Below are 22889 nucleotides of genomic sequence, written 5' to 3'. Positions count from 1 at the left end.
ATCAGTAGATGGTGACATCAGATTTTCAGTGACTATCGTTATATAACTCACTAATCCCTCCTTTAGCTGTATATGTGACTGATAACACAGAGCCACAGATTACACACTGGATTATATGCATACAGTATCTCATAATGTTAGCCTACACTCCAACTTGTATTAGATGTTCACTCACTAATACAGGAAATAAGATAATAATTTAATTTAGATGAAGGCCATCATGTACAAATGGATAAAATGAAAATGTAATATTCTCTGCATCAGATAAGGAAACTGAAAGGTAGCATCCTTCCCCTTGGGAAATTTCATATTTATTACAGAAAAGCACTAACACAGGGGTGAGCTATCCCGCATAATTAAAAAACAGAAAGGTGTGGGTGTATGTGGGCCTGTGTGTGCATTCAGATAAGACAACAAATCCCACACAAATGCCACAGAAATGGTAAACACACATAATTGCTCATTTAGACTACACACACACACACACACACACACACACACACACACACACACACACACACACACACACACACACACACACACACACACTCACCATTAGGATATGGTGTCTCACATAGTGTGAGGAAGTCTACTATAGGATAGTCCATCTCCAGCACAGCAGTACTCTTCCCATGCATTACCGTCAGACAAGGTCGCCGGCCCACCGTGTCATAGGACAGACCACCAGACAAAATGATGAACGGTTCCCTGGGATAAAAAAAGTAAAAAGCACACTGCTTTTACATGCTGTGCCTGTATAAAAATGAAACAGTGTCTTTTATCATAAACTGCAGATTCTCAAACGACCACTTGAGCCAGCCTAGTCAATCATTTGCTGTGTTACAAGTTAATATTCCCAACTTTACAGGAGAAATAAATACTACCAGCCTGGTGCATGTGACTTCTACAGCTATTTTCCCTGTCAGGGGAGGTGTATTTCAATATAAGGGATAATTATCTTATTTTTAGGTTAGTCAAGTAAGCCACTGCTGAAATATTGATGGCTGGACTATGTTCACGACAAACATATGTGTGATATCTATCTGTTAGCTAAGGCCTGTTTTTGTAGCGTGTACCTTAGAAACATTAGGCTTGGTTACAATTTACCAGAAAACAGTAATCATATAAAATATTTAAAATATGAATTTATTTGTTGTCGCAACTGTAAACCGCAAATGCAGATCTGTGACCTTGTGTCTTCATCAAAGACTGTATAAAAGGGGCTGAGGTGGGCGGTAAGCTCGTAATGTCACTTTGCACCACCTGTCCCTCAAAGCATTAAAGGTAGGGTAGGAGATTTCATTCTGATGCACTTTTTGGTAAATTAGTGTAACTTCTCTTTACAATTCGATAGCAACCGATTAGTTCGGCAGCTTTAAAACGAAGAATAAAAAAATAAAACGCTAAAATAATCAGCCAATCCTGCAAGGCGCCCCTGCGCGTATAGTTGGCTGGTTGTCACTCTCTTCCTGCTCTGCGCGCATCAGAGAGGTACGTGCATGACGGCCGAAGTCCCAGACTGGTTGGGAGGTGTGGCTTCGGGGTGAGCTCCGAGAGAATGGGACGTGTGTTTACTTTCAAAATCTGGCTGACTCTCACTGAGTTTTCAAAATCTCCTACCCTACCTTTAAGGTACATGATTAATGAAAAATTGATAAGTTCTAGACTTAATTTAAATAAACTTATACCAAACTATTTAGTATTTCAGCTTGGTCCTTTTAACATGGGATTGACTTGCTTTTGAAATCAGACCCCAGTGGTCATGGAGAGAACTGCAGAGTAGAATAAAAGCTGCTGCAAACAAATTGTTGTTTCTGCAGGACTGACAGTAGACTGCTCCTTATCCATAGCACATGTTAGCCAGATTGCTTCTGTCTTTAAGCCCTGCACATAACCCTGTTGTGTTTTCTGTCACAGCAGTGTATGATTAAACATGTTCATGTCCAAGCATGTGTGCATATGTGAGATAAAAAAAAGAACCATACCCGTTTCTAGTTGTTTTGTATTCTACTTTAAGAATGGGTTTACAAGGCTCTGGCTTCTTCCCGTCCTTGGGCTGTTTTCCTAAAATAGAACAAACAGAAGTTACTTTAGTTTGCCAGTTCACTCCTTCTTTACCTCCACTCTCTCTTCTTGTTCCTCCCGTCATCTCATTTTTCCCCCCCAGAAGCTGCACTTAAAATGCTGCTCTGAAAAGTAGGCAGACGTCAACAGAAGCCTATTCATCAGAGAGGAGAAAGACAAATGCAGGACATGCAAAGGAGGTGTGAGGATCATGGATGATTTACAGAGGCCATCTACTGAAACCTCTAGAGACGTCAGTGTGAAAGAAATGTGCACATCCATCACATGCATGCCTACGTGTGCATATTTTTGTATCACAGCTCACAGTAAGTGGTTCATTATATCTAATCTATTACCAAACAGTGAAACCTAATGGAGGTGTAACTAAGAAACAAGTTCAATAACTACATCTAAATAAAATAAAAAATAAAAAAAGACAATCGAAGGCAGACTTATAAGCCTAACTTAAACCTGTCAAAGGAATCTGCATAATTGGCTATTAAATACCAAACTAATTATGCATGCAGCAGAGGGAGAAACAACTAATTAAAAAGCCCGTGTGGTGAAATCCTTTCTGCAATCCCCCACACACAAAACCAGCTTTAGAAACTGGTTAGAAGTTTTTTTTTTCTTTTTTGATTGAATTCCTTTCTTTGTTCCTCTGTCCAGTCACACACTTTTTCCTCCAGCTCCTTCATGCATGTGAATAGTCTGTGTGAGTAAGTCTGTGTGTGTGTGGTGAGAGAGGCAGATAGAGGAGTATGGATTAAAATACATCTTCAAAAGAGCAGACTTGCTTTCTGCAGAAAATAAACCGAGCCCCAGCTCTGAAGGGTGCACACACAGGCACGAAGTAATGCAAACACACACAGGACATAATTGAACTGACAATAATCCTCTGAGTGAAATGAGGAAATAACAAGGGGGCTGTGTGTAGGGAGACTCGTAAGGGATGGCTACAGTGAGAACAGGTTGACACAGAGAGCAGAAGGCTCTGGTACTATACATCATACAGTATTGTAACATCCTGCTCAACAAATTCATCGTTATCAGAAAAAAATAAAAGTAAAACTCATCTTGTGCTTTGATTGAATGTTGAGTGTCTAAAACCACTTCCTCTTAACATAAAGTTTCTTGTTTTTGTTTGTGTGTGTGTGTGTGTGTGTGTGTGTTCATCGTCTTACCGTGTGGTGTGATTGTCTGTATGGGCTTGCCCTGGCCTCTGATGTTCCATATGGTCAGGGTTCCATCTGAGTGACTGCAAATGAACTGCTTGCCCTCATGATGCCAAGCAACGGAGTGAATAGCCTAAGAAAGGACAGGCGAAGTGAGAGAAAGAGGACAGTGGTTCAGCAGGATGAAACATGTGCCACCATGTCCCTCACGCTACAAGTTTGTTGCTTTACTACCGCCATACGGTAACATTATGTTCATATGTGGTTGAAACGCCCAGGATTCTGTGCACTCAGACAGATGGTGAAACTGAGACAAAAGAGCCCCCTGAATTCCGAGTATTTCCTGTGGCATAAGGGAATATATTAGAAGAAGCTTTAATATCACACATTTGTTGGATGTGGAAGATTATAAGGAAGTGGATAATTTCATAAAAACATTTTCTTAAGGAAAAAAACCGCCTTCAGCATAAAAATGAAACAAACTTCATCTGGTGCATTCAGGTTGATGTAATATCATGAAAATAAAAGTTCACTAATATTTAACGCAATTTAAAAGGTTTAAAGAAGAAATTCAGAGTTCTAATATAAATCCATAGTTTAACATGTGACCTTCAGTTAGAGTTTCAAAAGGTTACAGTGAAAGCAATAAAGAACCAAATGGAGATAAAGATCTTTGATACAAAGACAAGCTAAGAGATAAAGAAAAAAATAAGGAAAGGGAATTAGAGCGATGGTGCTTCGTCCTCACATCTCACCCTCATCATCTGAGCAGCCCCGTTGCTTCTGAGGATTTATCTAGTGACAAGAAATCATGACCAGAATAAGCCTGCAAAGGGCATCTTGCTTATTGATGCCCTTTTCATAGCTGATAATTAAAACCAACAAACATTCTGACATTATGTAAAAGTAACGACACGCACACAACAGCTACAAAAGTAAGTACCACATGTATCTTCACTACAAAAGCTGCACCATCAGTATTTAACCCAGCTGAGAAATATAGTTGTTGGCATGCTTACCGACTGATTTAGTGCATCCTTGCCACCTTGCACTGTTTAATATTCTGTCTAAGGCTCTCCTATTGTTTTTACAGTGAACTTGCCCCCAGTGCTGGTCGCCTTGTCTCCCGAACGTCGCTACTTGTCTCACACTGCTTATCTGAAATGAATGATTGCCTCGCTGTCAATGCCGACGTGAGCACACGGTCAGGTTAAGTCAATCTCTTCCACTTGCAGCTGCAGTTTATTTAGGTGTATATCAATTTTGCCTTCAGTGCATCATTAATCATGAAAGGTGCTGCGTGTCACGCTCGCCAAATCTGCTGACTTTTTAGGAAAATAGCTGCATGGGATGGCACAAGGTGTCAGCAGAGATTCACTCAGGTACATAGCTTTATCTGTCGCAGGGTAAATTGTATATGTTTATATGTTTTGTGGGGTCATGACCTCAATCTATTGCTTACTGGCAAATGTTAAAGACAGAAATCTGTGATCAGCGTAATTGAAATGTAAAAATGTGGAACCTCCTGCTCTACCAAACAGGGTGAAGGTAACAGTGCTGTAGGTACACAGTTAAAGCATGAAGACTGTGAGATGCATCATATACGAGTTCCTTGAAGACATTCCGCTGCTCCTACAAGCAGCTTCATCAGTTTTAACCGTTTTGGTGGGGATGGTTGTTGACACTGCATTGTATGTGGCAGAAACATTATGTCTGAGTCCACCACCTCTGTTGATGGTAGCAGAATGTAAAAGTGGGCCAGAATGTGGTGATTACTGAAGATTCTTCAGAGTTTTGTGACACTTCATCGACACAATATAAATACACTTTTTGATCCGCTAGTAGGATGCAACTGATATTGACTGATGTAGGCCATCCATTGGGTTGAAAAGGCACAGAGAAAATCTCCGCATTACTTTTATATTTGTCATCTGGGTCATGGTGAACTGAATAAAAGGTTTAGATGACATCGTGCTACAGACACACAGATTCACTCACTGCACAGTTAGTGATTCATTCCTTCTAATACCTGTAATCCGTCAAGTGTTCTGTGGTTTTGGAAAACCTTAATTTCCTGTTCATGATGATTGTTTGCTTAGAAATAATTATGCATGATGAGTAATAGCTGAGGTGTCTTTTTAAGCTGGTAGCGTGGGGAAGGTGGTGGAGACGGTGGGATGCGGAAGCCCAGAAGGAGAGATAGTTTTATCAGTAATTTTTTTTTTTGTTGTTGCCAGAAGTGATTCACTCTTGTGCAGTGCCAGGTGGCGTGGATGTAGTTATCGCAGGTGTCCTGTGTGCTTTCCGGTTCTGTTAAAATTTTAGCATCCCACGCTCTGAAATAAAAAGAATTACCCAAAATCAAGTGAGTTAGGCTTTTAATTACAGTGTGTTTTCAAGGGGGATCCAAATCCCACAATTGGCATAGGGCGTGACTGACACTCTAATCCTGTTCTTATTTTATTTATAGATTAAAGATGGAAGATTGGATGCATAGAAATTCAAGGATTCATCACATTTTAGTAGAAAAATCCCTCATTTATCCATTCACTGATGCCCTGATAGCAACAGATTTGTGGAAATCTATCAGTGTGACAGTCCCAACAGGCAACAATGCACTGTGCTTAATTGGAAAATGAGCAGGGTAATTGAAACACATGGTACTCGTCAAATCAAACAATACCAATTAAAAAGACTAATTTCATGATTTATTACATTAGGTCAGTTTCACAGATTGGTCTCTGAGGGATGACAGTATTCAGTCAACAATTATTACAGCCACAGGAGAGCCACATACACAAAGCAAACAGACAAAAAGACATTGTGCCACACAAGGACTCAGGACACACAGGTTTGCATCCCTTCATTATTCTGAACATAAATCTTCAACCAAAATCTTTCATGACACCTTTGCCTTCTGTCCCCAAAAATGAGGACGTGTCACCGCGATGTGGGGACCCCACAATAAATTGATGTAATTGTGTGAGTACACACACAGACAATGGGATTCTAACAACAAGGGGGTAATTCAGTTCAAGCAAAAGCAACATTCAGCCAAAAAAGGCCTAATCTAAACAACAATCTCTTAAGGGCAAAATGTCAACAGTGATTTCCATTGAGCAATCCAATTTTTTGTTTTGGATTATAAAAATCCAATCTTATTTGTGGTTTTGTGTTGTAATAGTTATATAATCCCTGAACGAAATGAACCCCAGTGAGCTTATATTTATTCCAATTAAGATGATTTTTTTCTGTGTTAAAAATATGATGTGCCATCACTATTTGAGATTGGAGCACAAACACAGGCTGTTAACTGCAGAAACTTTAGGGTTGGAGGCACAACGTGACATCAAGTCAGGAGGATCACAGTAAAGGACACTGTCAGTCTTTGTGTGATGAAGATGTACATAAAGTTTTAAAGAGTGTTTAGTTAGATGAGTAATGACATCTTTGTGAAAACTGATTAGTGATAATCAGCATGTTATAGTTTTTGTGGCCAGGTTAACCTTAAGATATACTCAATACTATCAGCATGGCTAATGAATCATAGGCCACGCTCACTCCACCTTGCAAGAGTAGAATGATTTTTGCGAATCAGATGGAAGTAACTTACCGTTAAGTAGGATTGTCTCATTATGGACACTCTGGCCTCACATTTCAGATTTTAAAGTGTCTTTCATCATTCCCAATGACACTCATCAGCGATTAGTCCTACCCAGAGTGACAAGGGCAGAATCCATAGTGACAGAATTCATGCAAAGCTGTATGGAGGACAACGGACAGTGAAAATAAGTTGTCTGCTGAAGCTTTGGGGGAAGGCACGTGTACAGGCAATGCTGACAGTAAGTCTCACACACTATATATATATTAATACATTATAATTAAAATAATAAACTGACTGTAGTATGTATGTATGTAACATTACCGACATCTCTGTCATCATCACAGCAGCATATAAAGACAGAATAGTGATGTTTGGTCGTATGACATTTGTATTGTAACAGCCAGTCTTTCTCATAGATGAAGCCCCATAGAGACTGACCATAATAAAGTATGATATTCTATGCTCTAATGGATATTACTTGGGACTTGCCAAATGACCCATCAGCTTTGAATAGTTATCTGTCAGAATTCCTAAATGGTCTTTAGGGCAAAGAAAACACTTTCTAATGAAGCCAAACTCATGCCAGATAAATTTGGCCTCAAATAATATGTAGCATCTGCTTTTAACTGTGCAAGAGGACATTATAAATGCCGTTAACAGAGGGTACCCACAGGAAATGTGTGGTAGGCGTGTCGCTTGTATTTGTTTGAAAAAAAAAAAAAAAGTCTGACTTCAGATTTAATTCTGTTATGAACTACAATACGTTAAAAAAAAAAACTTCTCCACTGCCACAGCAGACAAATGTAGTTTTAAATAATTCATGCTAAATGGGAGTGGGAATAAGTTTTATTGCAAGATTGTCTCCCTTCATTAAGAGCTGTGAGAATTATTGCTTGCTTCTGGGCAAATTGAAGCAAACATTTTTTTTGCCTCAGGTTTCTGTGAAATCAGCAGTCTGTGTGCACATACACCAGTTGTCACAATCACACCTTAGGCCTATCACACCTAATACTTCCTGTCACCGTGATTTAAGCAGAGTGATGCAAAAGGACAAAACAATAAATGAAATTACAAGCTAACTTTGAGCGAAACAACAACAAGACGAGGTATACCTGGAAGCTGTTTCCTGTTGTGCTTTTTAGATAGGAAAAATAGCAGCATGGGGCCTCTGTCTGTTAGTGGCCCCTGGGTTTCACCAACAGTTCACCTATAACAATCAGTGGTCTCACTTTTTGCTTCATCACTGTGGTGGTTTAATCAAACCGATGCCTCGTTCCTTCAGCATTAGTTAATACGCTAATATTAGTGTAAGGGTAGCACATGTACAAGGATTCAAATGTCAGATGTGTGGCTCAGAACCCAGAAATGTGCAGTGTTTAGTTGTTTATCCATGTTCTAAACCGGCACTGCAGCAATAAAGAGTTTAGTAAGAGAACAATAGACACCAGATGGAGTGAGAAGGGAGAAACAGAGATTTGGCTGCAATGTTAGCCATTCATCAGGGCTGGACTCAGAGCAAGGTGTTGAGTCAGACAGAGCAGAGTGAAGAACGGTCCGGGTGACGGATGCTCTCTGGCTAGCACTCACTGGAAACCCATACTGCTGATCCACAGCTAATAATAGAAAATCCACTGAAAGACACAGAGAGGAAGGCGTGCTCTCTCAGCTCTTTGAAAGCTTGTACAAACCAAACTTTTATCACTTCTGCTGTTTGTCTGAAGTCCGTCGGAAACTTTGTTGTTAACCGCAAAGTTCCCTGCTGACATTTTGTGCGATAGACAGTGTCTGTAACCAACAAACGCTGCCTTTATTTGAGTGGAAAAACGATTTCATTATTTCCCACTACTTGCAGATGTTGTGTGAGAAAGTTTGCAAAAATGTGCCAAGAAACCGGAGCCAACATTACACACATTCATCTGCTTCCTTTGAAATCTAAGACCATAGCCTGGCTTTTAAACACCCAAATCTTCATCAGAACTAAAAAATGCATCTTACTCCAACACTGCCTGGTCTGCTGGATTCCTCTGCTTCTAAAAAGTAGACGAGGAAAAGCTTCCTTGTTCATTTCAGGTGACAACTTTGATGCATAGCAGCAAGCTTCTGGGCATAAAGGGTTTGAATGAAAGCATGCAGCAGAAAATAAAGAGTGCACAGCAGGAAGAGTGCAGCTTGCAAAGGATTTGATCGCAACAAAAAGTTGTTTCGCCCCGCAGCATTGTTTGAAGAAGCTGTACAGAGAAAGTTTACACACATTCATGATGGCAGTGAATGATGACAATTATACTTCTGCCAGCTAATCCCTGCATTATTAGTGGCTTATGATTAATCTTATGAGGATGAATGCCTACATCTATCTTTCCACAACAAATCTAAATACGCAGTTTAACCCACTGGACACATATTTAGTGTGTTACCGTTTACACACAACCAAATCTATCACTGTTTCTTGCACTAGCCATAAGATTTCACACAAAAACAACTGATACCTAGGTGTTTTTTAAAGTGGTTTGCTCTTTGGGCACCTGCCTGCAGCTCTTCCCCCCAGGCCCTGCCTCCAGTGGTACATTCCAATTTTTTCAGGAAGGGTAATTGTGTTCCTTCTTAACTTGTCCATAGAGGTATTCTAGGTCATATGTCTGTATCTTCTCCCTTGAACTTGTCTGCCTTGGGAGCCCCCACCAGCTCCTGATGATCACTGGACCACAAATCACACCCCTCTGCCATGACAAGGCCTCATCTCTGGAGGGTTAGTGGTGAGGAAGGAGCACAGCCACTCGGCAAAGCCTTTAATTTTCTATTCAGTCTGCACCCCTACAGGAGCTGGGCCGTTTTCCCTGTGGTGTGGTTTGGCGTACTCTCCAGTGAGAAATTAGGAACTCCTGAATAGGTTTAGATTATTGAAGCTGCTCTTCTGCATTGAGAGGAGCCGCATAGGGATGCCCCTTATTTTGTACCTCCCTTAAGGTGTTTCCCAAGCACAACGGGCTGATCAGAGGTATTAGAGCCAAACCAGGGTAGTAGTTACTGGAGGCAGGGCAGCCTAATGGACTAAATGGTCTGGAGGTTTTCCTTGATTCTTAATGTGATTATTCTCTGATCTTTATTACTTAAGTAATATAATTCTGTCCCCCCAACTACACCTCCATCATAAAGATCTGCTGTGGTTATTCCACTTGCTCTAGTCAATTAATTAGTGTCAGCTATAGCCCTGTCCCCAAGTCAAAGCAGTGCCCTTGTTCCTCAGTCAAATTAAATACTCTTGATTAGACAGGGAATAAGCTAAGATATTCCAAAAGAGGAAAGAACAGTGTGTGTCACAGGCCCTTTCTTTGAATCTATCAATGTGAAAATGAGAAGCAGTAACACCTCTTTCAATTCCCACCCAATCAAACTGGCAGTCTCTGGAGAGGTGTATCTGTGAGGGTTTGGCGAGAAGATATGAGCTCCTTTGGGAGATTCAGTACTAGAGACTGTAATGCCCAGGAGCAGTGGGAGGATATTAGCTTATCTGAAAGAGGGAGACGGAGCAAAAAGCACAGAGACAGAAAGAGAGCTCCTAACATATGAACACACACAATCTTTTTTTCATGTTTATGGCTCAGTGTATCTCAGAAGGCTTACAGCGCCACAGCATCACTAACAAGGTGAACACCGGCAAGTGTTACCATAATCTCATTTTCTTAAAGAGGTGGTTTAGCTCTGTGTCTAAATACCCCACACACACACACCTCTGTATGACCATGTATACATGCTGACTTTGCGCGTATGTGTCAGCGGCCATTCAGTCAGCTTAAGCCTGAATGACAAGTTTATGAATGAGAGCTCCTTTTCATAGATGTATTCAGTTCCCACTATAGTGCTCCAAATCGTGGACTGTAGGAGGTCAGACTGAAATCAAATCGAGCAGAAAAATACATTTCTTGTAAACAAATATCAAACCATGTTCCCAAAAATGGGTCAGAGCTGAGGCCACTGCAACCTTTGACTGCCAAAGTGTATCTTTAATTGAATATTTGCATCATATTTAAATATATTCTCTCATGACGTCCTAAAACAGACAAAAAAACAACAACAACATAATCCCTTCCACCACGGCTGTCAGCAGCACTTAAGTATAACAATTTAAATGCAGCAACTACATAAGTAGAAATAATAGTTTGCCTACAAACCAATCAGATAGCAGATAAAAGAATTGTGATTCATATAGATGACAGTGTTATGATGCAGAATGAGTCTTGTTCTAAATGTGTTGTTGAATTAACACAACAAAGTCTAAGTTTGACACACATCAGGTCCAGAGTCTGACCTGACTCAGACTCTCAGACTCTTTGCAGCCCTGACACCATCTCTGTTTCTTATTGTTGCATCTTCTGTTATTTATAGACGCACTCTGTTGCCTCTAGGGAAGCCAATAAAGCCACATGACTCAGTCCTTTATAAAAGGTGGACCTTTTACAAACTGCCCTTTGTGAAAGGGCATATTACAACTGTAATGTGCAGGCAAAATCACTGTGCCAACTCACTGCAAACACAAGCACACGGGATCAAGCACATGGGATTTTACTGTATTACACTGTAAAGAGTGTGAGCCATGGTTACTTAAAAAAATTATGGCAACATAATTGAGTAGATTTTAATTGTGTAAAAATTGATTAAAATATGCTGAACTACTCAATTAAATGGAAACAAAAAATTGAGTTGATATTAATTAAAAACAATGCTTAAAATGTGTTTATATCTATTTATTCATAGCATGTGAAATCATGAGTTAATACAACTCAAGTATATCTAGTTGGTACCAATCAGTCTTGTGGCAAAAATCAGTTAATCTTGACAATAATCTCAGCAAATTCAATTAATATTTACTACATGTTTGTATTTAGATATACTGCATTTCTAAGGTAAATTGATTTAAATTTAAGATTTAGTTTGCACTACAGGACTTTAAATCTACCCAATAATATTAATATATATTATTAATTAATGGCACTTTGTTGCCAGAATTTATTTGTGTATAATCTACACAAATACGATGTGTAACAAACAACCACACGTAAAAAATGTTAGAAATTTTATTTTTCTTGACATAAATTGCTTTTACATAAATTGTGTTCACTTTTGGGGACAGCCTGGAATAGTGCAAGTTAGGGAGCAGTTTCTGAAAAACTTTGATAGTATGAACTCCTTGGAAAGGGAAAGGGAAATGCAAGGTCCACTACATAAGCCTCACACCTTCTAGCATATCACAGAGACCATCAGTCTTTGTACTTTAGAGTTTCATCCTTTGCGTAGCAAGATGTTGAGACACACCATCTCCGTCATCATCCTGAAACAAACCAAACATAGTGTATTTCAGACTCAACAGCTAAGACCTATGGTCTTCAACCAGCAAAACTAATCAGTTATTCTTGAGTCCCAAGTCAAAGTATGACCTGAAAGTACTCTTAGCTTTAAATGAACTGAAGACATGTCAGGTGGGACTAGAAGCTATAGCAGAGAAATTAGCATGTGCTTCAATTTACATCATACTCTGTAAAGCTGCTCTGTGGCTTCTCCCATGTGCACCATCCAGCAGCCAATGACAGCCTCCCTTGTCATGTTGATGCTCTGATTTTGAGGAGCCTGGAACAACAAAAATATATATGTTCGATTACCACTCACTAAACATTGTTATTTCTTAATAATCCAAATCAATGCTGTTCTTGCGCAGGCTGGTCAAATAGGTCAAAAAGATTATACAGTCCTATTGTCACTATTACGCGGTTACTTACAAAATGCTGACTTTTAAGAAAAAAGGACACATCAGATACCTTCATTGATTTTTGTGTAAGGGATATCAGACTTTCATCTAACAAGTTGTACTTTTTTCAAGACCAAGTACCTTAGATCACTGTTAAACAACCAAATCAAGTTAATAAGGGTACTTGCTGAATCCCAAGGAAGTCAGAGGTCCTAGTCAACCATCAACTAACCTTTTCAACCTCAGCTCTGGAGGCTGCCTTGCAAATTTCATATTAAAGTCGTTTTTAAACAAATAAATGAATGAAATATTAACTAGAAATAAACTTAAAATATTAACAAACAAGCACACTGAATAATACCTTGAGGGAGAGCAGCCTGCAACTTCAGCCCAACATTTCCACCCTTGGAATGGAAGAGAGACAGGAAGCTGGGGGTGTATTCATCTAGCTTTGAACTTTGGTTCCAGGAGCATCTTGGTGATTCTGTGAAACTTGTCCTGAAGCTGAAAGGCAACAAAATGAAAATAACACAATAAGACCAAAATAATACAAGTAGACTTATAGGTCTTACATTTTTAGTCTTTTTAGTATGACCATTATGGAATCCCATATGGCCTTACACTTTCAAGCACTATTGAACAAGAATCCTGTTAAACTGTATAATCTCAAAATTAATCTGAACATCACTTAAGGTTGACAGTCTATAAATTAATCAATCCAGTTTTCATTTATTTATTTTAACAAACACGTTAAAATAAAACCTGTAGGATTAATGTTGCGACTGTATTCGAGCCATAAGCACTGCAACACAAACTGAGGTGAAGTTAGAGCGAGTTGGCTGACCGAGCCGAGGGGCGAACCGGTGGGGACCTGCATGCTGTAAACCTGCGTAGACAAGCGGGTTCAGTTTGTTGACATTGGCATAAACGTGTCCGAGTTATCAAAGCACTCACTTCTCCCACGTACACAACAAACGCGAACAAGCACATGACACATACTAAAGTGGAGCATCCTATGCATAATACAGGCATCACGCTCCTTAATGTGGATTTCACACACACACACACACACACACACACGTAACGTAGTTACGCTGTGTAGTGATAGCTACGCTAACATGCTAACGCTATTTTAAATAGGCTACTTGGTCTCTCGTGCCACGCCATGCTAGCTACAGGGCTTACCCAAGCGTTTGACTGATGCATTACTATACAGCTACATTCAAACTTACAGCGCGGTGAATAAAGTAGGTTGTACAGCAAAACCGGCAGCCACCTGCTGCATGAACTGGCTAAGAAACGTTTTGTTCTACATCAATAAAATGGTCTTACCTGTCGAAAGCTGGATGACTGCAGCTCTTGCAGAGTGAGGATGTCCGCGCAAAATGCAGTGGGCAGAAACAGGGTGGAAGTTAAAGTGATTAAAACCAAATAGCTCCCAATGAGTAAAATCCATCAATTTTCTGCATTTTTTTTGCATTCCTGATCAAATCTAATTAACCTCTACTCAGTGTATCAGAGCTAATTTTACTCGATCAAAACCTGAGTAGAATAAATAAAGCATACAAATGTATTACATTTAACTTTCAAACTGCACACACTCTTTTTAATCATGCATAGGTTACTAATAGTTATTTAATAAATACTACTCAATCCTAATCCCCCTTTTTTACAGTGTATGCATGACACTGTTAAAAGATGCATTTCATAATGTTCTTTGTAAATGACACAAGCCATTTAAAAAAAACATGACTTCTTTAGCTATAGCTACAGTGCAACACCTTGTTTGCAGAAAAAACGTCAAAATGTTTTTTAATATGTGTAATGTTATCATATTTATAGTCAGATATGAACATAAATAATACATCAAAAATATATCATCATCAGTGCATTTTAGGCTTGTGCAAAATCGTATCGTGTGCAATTAATCGTCAGAAAAACTGTAATCGATTAATATTTGCCACTTATCGATTACGGCGATTAGTGCCTCGTCATGATGACGCATTTTTGTGTGCGGCGTAGTCTCACCATCACCCGCGCACATGTGAGCCCACAATAACAATAAAAAGACAGTGGTGTTCAGTTAAATAATGCGGAGCAGCACGTTTCTAACATAAGTTCAACGTCTGTCACCATAAGCCCGAGCACGAAGAAAGCGCAACGAGGACACAACACTACACTACAGCTGTATATAGTGCCGCGACATGCATTAGGTGACGCGTGTAGCGTTGGTTGTTGCTATAGTAACTGAATTATTGCTCGTATCAAAGGAATGAACTCCGATCTTTATTTACGGACTCCACAGCAACATAGGAAACATTACAACAGCGAAGTCTCCTCCAGCAGATATTGGAAAGAATTCCACTCAGCCGAGAATCCGCGATACGTTTAGTCATCGTTCTCCTTACGACCAAACTAAGCGCTGGAAGAACGTAACGTAGGTTGATTTGCACAGACACACATTTAAATGTGAAATTGTCTGGTTTGTTTATTTGTTTGTTTTTTCTGCTGCTGTTCTACAGTCTGAGTGAAAACATGCACTAGTCTGTGACATATTCCAGTCACAGGTTCATTTGCGCAGACACATTTTTTAACTTGAAATAATCACTGATGTGACTTTTCTGAACTTTGTTTGTCTATTTGTCTGTTTAATTTTAATGTTGACATGCTTTGTGACCTTAAGATAAAAACATTTGAAGGACAAAGTTACTTTAAATGTTTGCTTCATTATTATTTTGAAGCAGTTTGTGCCTCAATATTATCAATACATATTTCCATGGCTGGTTGGTGCCTAATCACCAGCTTAGCCTGTTGTGAATGAAGTAGTTAACTTGACTGATGATTTGTCGGTATCATGCTAGAACACTGTGCCAATTTAGAGTCAAAAACATGTAAGTGCAACTGTCATCAATTAATCGTCAAATTAATCGTTATCGGCTAAATGCCACAATTAATCGTGATTAATTTTTTTGCCAATATCGCCCAACCCTAGTGCATTTGTCCATATATGGACATTCATGGAATGTTGTGTAGAGGCTTTGAACTTGTCATTGCACATCACTGTCACTTAGCAACAGTACAAACATTATCACAGAGCTTGCAGAGTTTCTTATCACTCTGAGACTACATGAGCGTAATTGAACTTTTTCAAAGAGTTTACGAGAGCATCCTTTTCGATTGCATACTACATAGGTAATGACTTTCAGTTAAAGAAGCATGTTTTTACACAATTTCTTAAAACGGATCTGCAATGCCTGGAATTTCTACCATTTTTTGTGTTTAAATATTATATTTATGCTGTGACTTTAAGAATGTAATATCTTCATAGTCTACTGTTTGAATCTAATGTAGTTATGTCACATTGTTTTCCCTCATTTCAGGAAAAAAACATGTCAAAACAAAACATGAGCTACTCCTCAAGCGCCTATAACAACGGGCCGGACAACACCCGTGATAAAAAAAGAGAGGCAGAGGGTGATATTGCAGATTCTGGACCCAAAAGAAGAAAAAGTTGCGACCCCAACACCACCACCAAACAAAGTCAGGAACGCAGCCCAGAATCAGACCAAAACAAGTGTCAGCAATTTGAAAAAAGGAAGGCTGAAAGCCACAAAGAGGAGAGACCGGCAAAAAAAAGAAGAAGTAGAAGCCCTGAACGACCTGTCATACCTGCACAAGAGATTATTGTTACCAGCAGCAGAGTCAGTTCAAATTCCGGCTTTATATTTTCAAATGCTGTGAAGTCTGAGGAGGTGGAGGACAACAACGAATTAGATTGCGTCGATAATCTGTCGCCAGAGGAGGAGAAAATTTACCAGATGTCTTCTACAGCAAACACAAAGCGAGGTAAGTGTGAAACAATAACACAGGGACGTGTTTTCACATGTTGCCTAATTGAAAGATCTGAAAAACAAAAAAAGCATTTCTGTAATGAGCAGTAGTAGAGACATCTTAACAAAACACATCTCTCTGTGTGTATTTTCAGATCATTTTAAGAACACTTATAGTCGGCTTAGAGTAATCGGCAGAGGAGGATTTGGTTCTGTGTTTGCAGGCATCCGTAAAGAAGACAACCGAGAGGTAAGTCTTCAAAACACATCTTCACACACATTGCAATATACACTGATGTACAGTGGGAACAACAAAGCATTTTTTTTGTCTTGAGCAGGTGGCAATCAAGTACATTCCCCGGGATATGATTAGATTTGGAAAAGTGGTGAGGAAAAAGTTTCTTCCCTGACAACCATTCCTCAGCTGTGTGTGTAGGAGCTCATTTATAAGGTGTGTTTATTTTCTGTAGCACTGCAACGGAGAAACCTACTTTATCGCCTTGGAAGTGGCCTACATGTTAAAAACAGGAGGTTTACCAGGAGAAGTCAGGAAGTCAGCCACAGTGTCCCTTCTAGACTGGTACTATCTGGATGATAGCCTAATTCTTGTGATGGAACGACCGCCGTGTGCCATGAACTTCTATAGATACTGCACAATTGAAAAAGGTGGATACCTGCAGGAACACGAAGCAATGGTATGAAACATACTGTGTATGATTCTGTGTTGATATGACGAGAAATATTCAGCTTCAACCTTTTACCGCATCACTTCATGACATTAGTCCTTTATAAATGATGTGTTTACAAGAGAAGATGAGAAAGGTCACTACTACTGCAGTAAAGCTGTTAGAATGGTGCTGTGGTGAAATCATGTTCATTTTTTGCTTTATGTTGCCTGTTGTTTAAAATGCTGGTTTGATTTTTTTAATGAGTCCAGATTCATTTTTTCAACACAAGACATACTGAGTCACTGTAGGATATATATAACACATTCTCCTGTCACACCTAATCAGACAGTGCCTTTATACTTTATCTGTGTTTCAGTCGGTCCTGAAGCAGCTGGTGGACGCATCCATCGACATACACTCAAAAGGGATCTTTCACCGGGACCTCAAGCCTGAAAACCTGCTAATGGACATTGAGCGTAATGAACATACAGTGCTCGTCATCGATTTTGGCTGTGCAACGTTCTCAACTGAAAAAACCTTCAAGAGCTTCATTGGTTTGTTACCCGTCTGCTATCCATTGCTCATTTGTGAACTCTAAAAGTAAGGGTCTTCACATGTAATCAAAACTCCACCTGATCTTTGTTCTTTCTTTTATCTCTTTTTTTCTCTGCTACTACTGTGTGTAACAGGAACCCTAGAATACGCACCTCCAGAATGGTTTAAAAAAGGAGAGTATCGGGCCCTTCCCACCACAGTCTGGCAGATAGGAGCCATTTTCTACTCAATGTTAAAAGGACATCGAGTCTTCAAAACGCAGAAATTCACCAGTGGCAGGATCAAGATCAATCCCGAACTGTCAAAACGTATGAAACAGTTCTCCATTTAAATGATTATTTTCCTGAAAGGTAGCAAATCTGTTTAGGAAGCTGATTCCTTAAACATTGGGTCTCCTCTTTCTCTCTCTTATTTTACAGACTGCAAACAGCTGTTACAAATGTGTCTGGTTAAAAGGCCAAAGAAACGTGCAACTCTGGAAGAACTAAAGCTCTGCCTCAATAATCTGCAACCCCAGCCATCTGTGTAGAGGGGCGACTAAAGTTGTCGTATTGTTTTAAATTGTGCTGTATAATTGTGAATTGCGTGTAAAAACTGTAAATATGTGTATATATCGTTAATGCTGTCTGAGCAGTGTGTTAAAATAAACTGTTCATTTTTCTACTATAAAAAAGTAGCAATGTAATTCTTTTGTGTTTTGTTCTTCTGTGTTTTTAAAATAAAACAGTATTTATGATCCCACCTGGGCATTTCTTTTTTCCTTACAATGTAAATTTGCATTAAGGTGACTAACGTGCTATAACAGAAGTACAGTATGTCTTGCTTATCTGCACATGTGAGGCTGAATTTTTAACTCAACTTTATTATAATCCCAAAGGCAATATGATCTGCAGCAGACATTAGCTATCAGGGTCCATCAAGATAGAAAAGACAAACAAAAATTCCACAACACTGAGAAAACAAAGGTGCTCCCAACACATTGGATCAGAAACTAAGATGTTAAAAAACAGCGAAGTAAGTGTCAAGTCAAGCCAAAAAGTGCTATGTACTAGCAACAGATCAATTTAAAAAGACACATAGCCAAAATATGCTACATCTGAAAACACATCTTGCAAGTAAATACATAAAAAACACATTAGCTGAGTAAACTGAGCTACTCAATGCCCAAAGAAATAAAAGTCCTATTAGCTGTTTATGAGGTAGACATTTTATACTGGGAACAATTTCAATATCCTTCCCCTGGATGACTTGTATGCATAGCGCTGGACTGTAATGCACAAAAATCAATTATCATGTCTTTAGTCTTGGACATTTATCAATAGAAATCTTTGCACTAAACAGACTGTGATCAACCTCATCATTTTTAGAAGCCACATCACTTTAATGAGAAGCCTCTGATCATAAGTACTCCTACAGTCACTAGTGTTTATAAATAAAAATTAAAGGTAAGAGGACACAGCTCTGTGGTAAACCAGTTAACATGCTGAGACCTGTCTGATGTGAAATCCACAATCCAGCCAATCAGATTTGACTTCAAAATAAAAATGAAGATTCTCAGTTAATTTGTAGGGCTCATGGTAGGACAGAAGCCTACCATGAGTTTTTGAGGCCTCTAGATTAGAGGTCGACCGATGAATCAAACCAGTTATTGGTCATTTTTAAAAATAATTTGCATTGGTCAACGCCAAAGAATATTCAACTGATTAATATACAGACTCATCTGCAGGCAGTACAGCATTCTTGCTGTGGAACCTGTGTGACACAGCCCCTTATGTCAATCAACCATTCTACAGGCAGACTCAAAATCATGTTAACAAGTGTCACTAATTCAGAAGAATGAGAATGAGTAATACATTACTTCTTAGGAGACAACTGTAAATTCTTATATTTCAAAGCCCTGTTTTGAAGCCCATATGAAGTGTTACTAGCACTATAAGACAGCGAGCATTCAACCAGCTGTGCTCACAGGTGAGGTAGCTACTGAAACCCAGTCACAAGTCCCATTAAATCCTTAAAGGCCGCAGTATTGTTTGGCTTTGACTTTATTGATAGCAGAGAATTTGCTCTCCTATGAAGGCTGTGTGTGGCATGGAGCAGCTCTGTCTCTCTCTCACACACACACACACACACACACACACACACACGCTGAAGCAGGAGCGAGTGTGTGATGAAAGGCAGATGTTAGCGAAAATTAAATGTACAAAAGTATAAATTACACGGAGTTGGAGCCAACAATGCTCGTCATCAGTGCAACACGTCGTCTGCATGTGAACAAGTAATATATCAAAATATCAAACCATGTAGCAGTAAAGTCTACATGGCCTCCTCTATGTGCACATGTTTAAGTCACCAATGCCTGTGTAGTCCTCAGTGCAGCAACAATGACAAGCAGACAACGTAAAGGATTTATTTTTGTGATCACAAAGATTCTGACCACTTGGCTTGTAAAAAAAACACGCTTCAGAGTTCGAGAAGTTGTGCATAAGGTTTTGAGTCCTGGAGGAGGCCTCTTACATTACATACATAGAGTTGAACCATCGTGTGATTACGCCAATTAAAATAGTTTTTTTTTCAAAATGTATGTGTACTGAATAACTGCATTACATACACGAGTGATAATAAAAAGCTAAAAATAAAGTACTAACCTGATCTGTTAATAACAGTAGTGCAGTGTGATGACTAGAAACATAATGCTTTTGACAGCATTTTACTGAGATGACACCAGGAAAGGTCAAGTACAGTGGAATGCCACCAGCAAGTGTCACCACCTCCAGACATAGTGCAAACCAAATGCAGATTGGAGACACATATGTTTGATATAATCTGTGTCGGATTTGTAATTATTAGACTGTTATATTTGATCATATGCAGATCAAAATGAGACAAAAACATAGGAAAACCCGTATTAGTTGACCTCCAATCTGTAGTGAAATATCTCGCGGTATGACACATGTAACTGTATACAGTTCATGCATATGTGATATAAATCCCAGTTTCCATATTAAAAGATACTCTGTAGATCAAAGGAGCAGGAATGACTAACGCTGTAAGAGAAGAAAAGAAATCGAGCATATTTGCCTACCTCATCGTAAGTGTAGCGATAGTCTGCCTTCTTTGATTTCAGATCCCACAGGACCACGATCCCAGACTCAAATCCAATTATAAGCTGGAAAGGAAGAGCGACAGGCAGTCAGTGAGATAGGTAAGAGAGATGGCAGACAGGGGGAGAGAATAGACCCCATGATGGGCAGAAGAAGTAGTAATACATTTGACATTCAGACACAGCATGAAAGGAAGTCAGGTGTAAGCTGACTACAGTGGCTTAGGGAGAAACCTGCCCACCCCGGTTCACAAGAGATGATAATGGGAAATGCAAAAGGAGAAGCTTTATTTTCTTTTTAACTCTGACGACTTATTTATAGTAACAATACCACTCAGCCTGAGTACTTTCAAATTCAAACGTGTGTCACATTCGTGTACAGAAATAAACAAATCTTTACAGATGAGGCTGCATTTAAGCACGGTTCTAATCACACACTGTCAAAGTCAAAATGTTCTCATCTTGGCCAACAGTCTGATAAGTCTACACAACACGAGTGATGGAGAAAGCAATCAAGATTTGTAATTTGTACCAATTTTGTTTGGTATTTTGTTTATATTTGCCAACAGAATCCTCTAATCTTCAAGAGACATTTTACTAAATAGACCTGGCTGTCACCACAATACCAACATCTTGCATTTGAGCTCAGAGTTCACACAACAAGAGTCTGTGCAACAAACCTGTGCTACAGCTGTGCCTAACATCTAAGATAAAAACACACTAACCTTGTTTGAATTTAAAAAAATTACTGGGTTGTTCTGTTGTAATTGTTGATAAGCAGATTACAGGCAGTCTGGGAAGTAAAGAAGTAAGTAAGTAAGTGCAGTGGTATGCTTCTTTACTCCCTTAGTTGGTTTGTTGCTGCCACTAGTGGAGAAGCATGAGAATGATGCAGGAATGCGTTTCACCCTTGTAATGCATAGTAGTACTGCAGATAAATGTGCTGCTCATGGTTAAAATTGGCTGATGTAGATATTCTTATCTCAGAACAGCAAATGCTCTAAAATGTGTTTCATTTGCATGTTTTTGTGTGTGTATCTGCAGTAAAAAATGTTGTTCTTTACCTTTCCCTCGTCCATGGGGTTATCACTTATGTGGACAACTGGTCCGGGGTGAGCCTTGGAGGACCTTGTGAGAGAGACAAAGAAAAAGACAAAGTGTTTTCTCTTGCAGTACTTGAACACCACACAATGTCATAGTATAGCTCACTAACATCACACACAGTGATGTATGGAGAAGGTTACAGTTGGGAGCAAGTTTGTGTGAACCTGTGAACCTGCCAATCATTTCAAGGCTCCAAAAGGCTGCTGAAAGACACAAACTCAGAGAAGGTTGTGATTGATGGCTCTGTCAGGCTAGGCAGACCCGGTGTGTATGTGCATACATGTGTGTTCATTTGCATGTCAGTATAGAAGATGGCACAAAATGCCCCATTCCACACTCCCTCCTCCTCTTCCTCTCGTTCCTGCCTGTGCTCTACCCTCCAGACAGCCTTATGTCAAATCTCTCCCTGCGTGCCATGTGGCAGCAAAATTTACCTAACCTACCCTGCCTTAAAGAGACAACGTGGGCCAATGAATTGCCAGGGAAGGTCAGTGCTGCCAAAGAGTGACTGTTAGACCCTGAAACATAACCAATGGAACCATGGAGCAAGGGCAGGGATGCCTGACAAGGAGAGGAGGAGGAGGAAAGAAATGCAACCGAATGTAAGTAATGCAAAAATGAGGCGAGGCAAATTCCTTGTTTTGCGCCTTAGCAGCACAAGGTTTTTATATTCATCCTATAGTCTGACAGTGAAGGGCAGGACAATATTCAATTATAAAACAATGCACATATTCCAGTGAGATCACATTTTGGATGGTAACCAATTTAAAAGGGATAAATTTACTACTGTAAATCCATGGATCTATCAGTGCAAAGGAAGGGAAGAATAGAAAACAATGTGTATGAGTTTGTGTGTGTGTGTTAGAAGGTGGCAGTTAGTGGGCAGGCAGGCAGTCAGTCAGTTGTCTCTATATTTAGCCTGTTAGTGCTGGAGCCTTATTACCTAAGCTCTGCTGCAGCCCGAGCTGTTGATTTATCTAATCCCCCCTTCGCTGCCTGTCTCTCAACGAACAGCCGTCCACACCAGCAGACGTATACTCACATTTGCA

The 22889-nt window shown here is 39.5% G+C and overlaps 1 protein-coding gene across 3 annotated transcripts in view; it reads right to left on the bottom strand.

Moving 5' to 3' along the window:
* stxbp5a (syntaxin binding protein 5a (tomosyn)) overlaps nucleotides 1–22889 on the bottom strand; it is an 80771-nt gene that overhangs the window by 19468 nt on the left and 38414 nt on the right. For all 3 annotated transcript variants that reach the window (XM_028397804.1, XM_028397805.1, XM_028397802.1), the window contains 5 exons: nucleotides 21801–21864; nucleotides 20719–20802; nucleotides 3249–3372; nucleotides 1986–2064; nucleotides 554–708 (listed from right to left, as the gene is read on the bottom strand). In XM_028397804.1, the coding sequence (XP_028253605.1) occupies nucleotides 554–708; nucleotides 1986–2064; nucleotides 3249–3372; nucleotides 20719–20802; nucleotides 21801–21864 (506 nt within the window). The remainder of the gene's footprint in view (nucleotides 1–553; nucleotides 709–1985; nucleotides 2065–3248; nucleotides 3373–20718; nucleotides 20803–21800; nucleotides 21865–22889) is intronic.

This window comes from Parambassis ranga, chromosome 24, assembly GCF_900634625.1.
Source record: "Parambassis ranga chromosome 24, fParRan2.1, whole genome shotgun sequence".
NCBI lineage: Eukaryota > Metazoa > Chordata > Actinopteri > Ambassidae > Parambassis > Parambassis ranga.
Note: the sequence above shows the minus strand (reverse complement) of the source record. Positions and strands in the feature narration are given on the sequence as shown.